At 48.5% G+C, this 6,487-nt stretch overlaps 1 protein-coding gene across 1 annotated transcript in view; it reads left to right on the forward strand.

The window, feature by feature from the left end:
- Positions 1-6,247, forward strand: part of LOC308167232 (telomere length regulation protein TEL2 homolog) — an 11,070-nt gene extending 4,823 nt beyond the window's left edge. The window contains exons 10-21 of the mRNA XM_080541616.1: positions 106-188; positions 494-610; positions 846-934; positions 1,826-1,917; positions 2,135-2,251; positions 2,575-2,646; positions 3,064-3,240; positions 3,656-3,747; positions 3,941-4,040; positions 4,630-4,694; positions 4,887-5,002; positions 5,952-6,247. Coding sequence (XP_080397742.1) covers positions 106-188; positions 494-610; positions 846-934; positions 1,826-1,917; positions 2,135-2,251; positions 2,575-2,646; positions 3,064-3,240; positions 3,656-3,747; positions 3,941-4,040; positions 4,630-4,694; positions 4,887-5,002; positions 5,952-6,070 — 1,239 coding nt within the window. The 3' untranslated portion in view covers positions 6,071-6,247. The remainder of the gene's footprint in view (positions 1-105; positions 189-493; positions 611-845; positions 935-1,825; positions 1,918-2,134; positions 2,252-2,574; positions 2,647-3,063; positions 3,241-3,655; positions 3,748-3,940; positions 4,041-4,629; positions 4,695-4,886; positions 5,003-5,951) is intronic.
- The last annotated feature ends 240 nt before the right edge of the window (positions 6,248-6,487 follow it).

The raw sequence follows: 6,487 nt of genomic DNA on the forward strand, positions 1-6,487 counted from the left end.
CAGGGTGTTAGCCTAGCCTAGCCTAGCCCTGTCCTCTTCTCCCCCAGTATGAGCTGTGTCAGGGTGTTAGCCTAGCCTAGCCTAGCGCTGTCCTCTTCTCCCCAGTATGAGCAGGATGAGGAGACCAGGGAGCTGCTGTCTCTGATCACCCCTCCGTCTGAGGAGGACACTGAGTCAGCTGACCACAGGTGACCACAACCTCTACTAAACACACACACACACACACACACACAAACACACAAACACAGACACAGACACAACCTCTACACACACACACACACACACACACAAACACAGACACAGACACAACCACTACACACACAACCTCTACACACACACAACCTCTACACGCACACAACCTTTACTACACACCAGTTCCAATATGATACCATATTCTGAACGACCGTATTCTGATCATATTTCTCAAGCATTCTGTTTAGTTTTTCTGTTTTTGTCTGGGCGTTCCTGACCTCCTTGTGTCTTGTGTCTGTAGATTGGATCCCCCTCAAGAGGTCAAAGGGCAGACTCCGCCCCCTCAGGCCAAACCATCCCAGACTGCCTCGCTAGCCAATCAGGAACCAGCAGCCGACCCAGACTCGGATCTGGATAGGTGGGGAGGAGCAGCGTCTTAGACCCGCCCAGTCTGTGATAGAGCACACAACACACACCATGTTCATACACAACACACACACCATGTTCATACACATGTTGAAGCTGTCTGATAGATGAAGAATTGTAATATTTTAATATTATTATTATTATTAATAATAATACTATCGTATTAACTAGCCTGTGTGTGTGTGTGTGTGTGTGTGTGTGTGTGTGTGTGTGTGTGTGTGACCCAGTGATGATGAGCTCACTCCCTATGACATGTCAGCTGACCAGGAAGTGGCCAAGGTGGCCCCGCCCCGCTACCTCAGAGACTGTCTGGAGGGTAAGATGGCTGACATCTGTCTACTGTATGACATCTGTCTACTACTGTATGACATCTGTCTACTGTATGACATCTGTCTACTACTGTATGACATCTGTCTACTACTGTATGACATCTGTCTACTGTATGACATCTGTCTACTGTATGACATCTGTCTACTGTATGACATCTGTCTACTACTGTATGACATCTGTCTACTACTGTATGACATCTGTCTACTACTGTATGACATCTGTCTACTGTATGACATCTGTCTACTGTATGACATCTGTCTACTACTGTATGACATCTGTCTACTACTGTATGACATCTGTCTACTGTATGACATCTGTCTACTACTGTATGACATCTGTCTACTACTGTATGACATCTGTCTACTACTGTATGACATCTGTCTACTACTGTATGACATCTGTCTACTGTATGACATCTGTCTACTGTATGACATCTGTCTACTACTGTATGACATCTGTCTACTGTATGACATCTGTCTACTACTGTATGACATCTGTCTACTGTATGACATCTGTCTACTACTGTATGACATCTGTCTACTGTATGACATCTGTCTACTACTGTATGACATCTGTCTACTGTATGACATCTGTCTACTACTGTATGACATCTGTCTACTACTGTATGACATCTGTCTACTACTGTATGACATCTGTCTACTGTATGACATCTGTCTACTGTATGACATCTGTCTACTACTGTATGACATCTGTCTACTACTGTATGACATCTGTCTACTGTATGACATCTGTCTACTACTGTATGACATCTGTCTACTGTATGACATCTGTCTACTACTGTATGACATCTGTCTACTACTGTATGACATCTGTCTACTGTATGACATCTGTATGACCCTCCCCCCCTCCCCCCCAGCCTTCCTGTCCTCTGAGGACCCGGTGCGAGTGGAGCTCAGTCTGAGAGCTGCTGAGGGGCTGGTGAGGAAGAACATCTCCACGGCCAGAGAGGTGAGAGGACACACACACGCACGCACGCACACACACACACACACACACACACACACACACTTGAGATGTGCTAAAAGGTGTGTGTGTGCCTGTACTTGTGCGTGCGCCTGTGTGTGTGTGTGTGTGTGTGTGTGTGTGTGTGTGTGCATGTGTGTGCGTGTGCGTTTGCGTGTCTGTGCTTGTGTGTGTGTGTGTGTGTGTGTGTCCTCGTCCTCAGGTGAGTGTGGAGCTGAGCAAGGTTCTGCTCCACATGGAGGACAGGTACAACATCCTGGGTTACCTGAACCTCCGACTGAACGCCATGGTGGCCCTGACGGTGACTGACCCTGGGCCAGTAAGACCTCTACTATACACCACACTATACTACCCTACTATACACCCTGACTGACCCTGGACCAGTAAGACCTCTACTATACACCACACTATACTACCCTACTATACACCCTGACTGACCCTGGGCCAGTAAGACCTCTACTATACACCACACTATACTACCCTACTATATACCCTGACTGACCCTGGGCCAGTAAGACTTCTACTATACACTACAGTATGATACACATGTATTTGATGTAGTCCTCCCATAGTGTTGATGTGATCCAGCCCAGGTGAGGTGAGGTGAGTGTGTGTTGTAACCGTGCTCTCCCCTGGTCCCAGGTGACCTCCTACCTGACCACGCAGTTCTACTGCACCAACTACAGCCTGAGGCAGCGCCTGGACATCCTAGAGGTGACCCCCCAGCGCCTCTCCCTCTTGTGTGGTCACGTGATACCTCTCATCTGTCTATCTTCCCCTCATCTATCTGACTTCATCTGTTTGTCTGTCTGTCTGTCTGGCTAGGTATCTATCTAAGCTTCTCTCATCTTATCGATTTATCCATCCATCCATCCAACCAACCAACCAACCAAATTATCTTAAACTTTATCCGCTACCATAATAAGACTATCTCACTTTCTTTCAACTACCCACCAAATCTATCTGTATGTATCTATGGCCCAGACCACCTTTGAAAATGTTATACTACCAAAATAAGAATTGAAGCCCTTGAAGTTTCTTCTGGAGCTTATTTTTCTGGTTCCTCTCCTGTTCCTGTGTTCACAGCGCCTGGTGACCAGTTGTAACCGTGTTATGTCACCTCTATGTCAGGTTCTGGCCATGTCAGCCCAGGAGCTCTCTGAACCAAACATCTTCAAGGGCGGTCCAGCCAAGGGGTTTCAACCGGCCGTTACCATGGACACAACCTGTTACCCAGGTGACGACCCCGTACACTGGCGACAGGTGGTGGAGAGGCGGATCCAGAGCAAGACCAAGCGCCTCAGCAAGGTACATGTCACTGCAGATATCAATAAAGTTTTGTTGAAGGGTTTTGTGAGTAGCTTTTTGTCCTGTTTGGCGTGCCGTAGTGCTTACCTATAATGTGTATCTGAGTGAAGACTATTCCACAGCTGCTCTCAGGATTAGCAGTATGGTAGTAGCTAGCAGTCATATAGATGTATACACAATTTAATTATAGATTATACACAAATTGACAGGACAGAATTTTACCAAGATTTATAAAACGTATACAATTCAACATCCAGGACAATGTTGACCATGTGGCCAGGTGTGGCACGTGTATTTATCATCTGATTGTATTGTGGTGTGTTGATGGTAACCATGGTAACCTTTTGATGGTGACGGGAACCTGTTGACGTTGATGTCTGAGGTTGGTTGTGTTGTGGTGCTCCGCCCCCTGCAGGGCGTCTCCTGCCCCCCAGCCACGCCCACCCCAAACCGCTACGCCCCCTTCGCTGGACACTTCTTCTTCCCTCTGCTCAGGAACTATGACAGGTGTGTGCGTGTGTGTGTGTGTGTGTGTGTGTGAGAGAGAGAGTGTATGCGCACGTTCCTGTGTGTGTGTGCGTGTGTGTGTGTAGTTCCTCCACACCTTGAACAGTAGTGTCTGGGCTCTTACGTGTGTCTGATGACATCATTGTCCCATGTCTGATGACATCATTGTCTCGTGTCTGAAACGTCCCTCCAGGCCTCAGGTGACCTTTGACCTGCTGGGCAGCGACCACCTGGTCCTGGGGAGGCTGGTCCACACGCTGGGCCTGCTGGTCCACTTGGCCGTCAACGCTCCGGTACAACAACAACAACAACAACAATAATAATAATAATGCATATATTTTGTATAGCACTTTTCTCAAGACTCAAAGACACTACATTCCATGGAGAGAACAAGAATAGACAGATACATACAAAGTAAAACAAAAGTCAGTAAAAACAACAATGAAAATAGAAAATTAAAACAACACCCTGAATACCTGTCCCTAACCCTGGACCAACTATCTGTGTGTGTGTGTGTCTCTGTCTGTCTGTCTGTGTGTGTGTGTGTGTGTGTGTGTGTGTGTGTGTGTGTGTGTGTGTGTGTGTGTGTGTTTGTGTGTGTGTGTGTCTGCCTGCCTGTGTCTGTGTGTGTGTGTGTGTGTGTGTGTCTGTCTGTCTGTGTATGTATGTCTGTCTGTCTGTGTGTGCTTGTGTGTGTGTGTGTGTGTGTGTGTGTGTGTTTGTGTGTGTGTGTGTCTGCCTGCCTGTGTCTGTGTGTGTGTGTGTGTGTGTGTGTCTGTCTGTCTGTGTATGTATGTCTGTCTGTCTGTGTGTGCTTGTGTGTGTGTCTGTGTGTGTGTGTGTGTGTGTGTGTGTGTGTCTGTGTGTGTGCGCGTGTTGCAGGTGGCTACTCAGATGGGCCGAGCTCTGCTGGACTTTGTGTGGGCTGTCCGTTACCATGCTGACCAGTGAGTAGCCCTGAACACAGGGACAAGACACGGAGGACGTTGTTATGTTAGAACCTGTCTACGACCTTGGAACACTACCATACAATACGATACAACTTTATTTGTCCATCTGTGTTTCAACCCCACGGTAGACAAAATGTGCTCTTCCAATAGCTGCCTCGTTCCAGACTAACCCAGCCAATCTCTGACCAGGACGGTGCGTCGGGGCGTCCTATTCGCTGTCTGCTCGGTGTTCCTGAGCATGCCCAGTCAGAACCTGCTGGTGGAGCTGAACGACCAGCTGCTGGAGACCAGAGCCTGGCTGGCTGGTGATGACACACTCACACACACTCACACACACACACACACACACACACACACAGGCATACACACACACACCCACACACACACACACACGCACGCACACACACAGGCACACACACACACACACACACACGCACACACACACACAGACACACACACACACACACGCACGCACGCACACACACAGGCATACACACACACACAGACACACACACACGCACGCACACACACAGGCATACACACACACACACACACACACGCACACACACAGGCATACACACACAGACACACACACACACACACACGCACACACACACACAGGCATACACACACACACACACACACACACAGGCATACACACACACACACACACACACACACACGCACACAGCTGGCAGGTGAGGGCTATCTGATAGAATATAGACATGAGGGCTCATGAGGAATCAAGCGTGCCTCCGCCTGCAGCTGCATCATGTGCGTCAGTCAGGGATATCCTCTCTACTCCCTACACACACACACACACACACACACACACACACACACACACACACACAGTTGCAGAGGCATTTTGGGGAAATGAAAGGAGTTCCAGGATATCCAGTGTCTGTGAGGTGATTGACTTGATGTGAATGCCGAACCTTAAAGGATATTCGTAGCTAGACCAATGTTCCATCTTGTTGCTACAGATACCAGATACTGTTTATTAGTTTAAGAGAGAGCGTTCTTAAACTAGAACTGTTTTAGATGTGTCCTATATGGACTTTTTATCTACTGAAGTGAATGTTGCGTGTGCGTGTGTGTGTATATCTGCATCTGCCTGTCTACCTAAAGGTCTGCCTGTCTGTGCCTGCCTGTCTAACTGTCTGCCTGTCTGTCTGTCTAACTGTCTGTCTATCTAACTGTCTGCCTGTCTAACTGTCTGCCTGTCTGTCTGCCTGTCCGTCTATGTGTCAGACGTGGCTGAAGGAGACACAGATGCAGACTGCAGGAGTCTGGCCATACAGAGTCTGGTGCTGCTGGAGAAGTGTCTGAAGACCCAGCTGAACCCCTCAGTGCCGGGCCTGCAGTCATGAACCCACGGAACAGAACCGGGCTGAGCTTGGACCGGGGATACAGTGGACTTAGCCCTGTGTAGTTTTTGCCCTGAGCAGTATAAAGACGTTGGACAGATTCAAATGCATATGTCAAATGTTTGAACTAGGCTTGATTTAATGTTGGGAACCAATGGTGTTGTCCAACAAAGGAGCCAGCTACAAAGCTAAATCATGCACACCACAAGTTCTGATGGGTACTGGACACATCCTGTAATTGACCTGGGTCAGACTAGGGAGTGACCTGGGTCTGAACAGTCCTGGGGACACTGGTGGGGGATGGGGTGGGCTGGGGGGGGGGGGGTGCATGACTGGCAGACTGGCAGAGTGGCAGGGGGATGTGGAGGATCCTGTACCGCTGGAGGATGTAGCTTCAGCTGAGCTGCTGCTGCTGGCCAA

The sequence above is a fragment of the Nansenia antarctica genome (genome assembly GCF_963989245.1).
Source record: "Nansenia antarctica genome assembly, chromosome: 11".
Lineage (NCBI taxonomy): Eukaryota > Metazoa > Chordata > Actinopteri > Argentiniformes > Microstomatidae > Nansenia > Nansenia antarctica.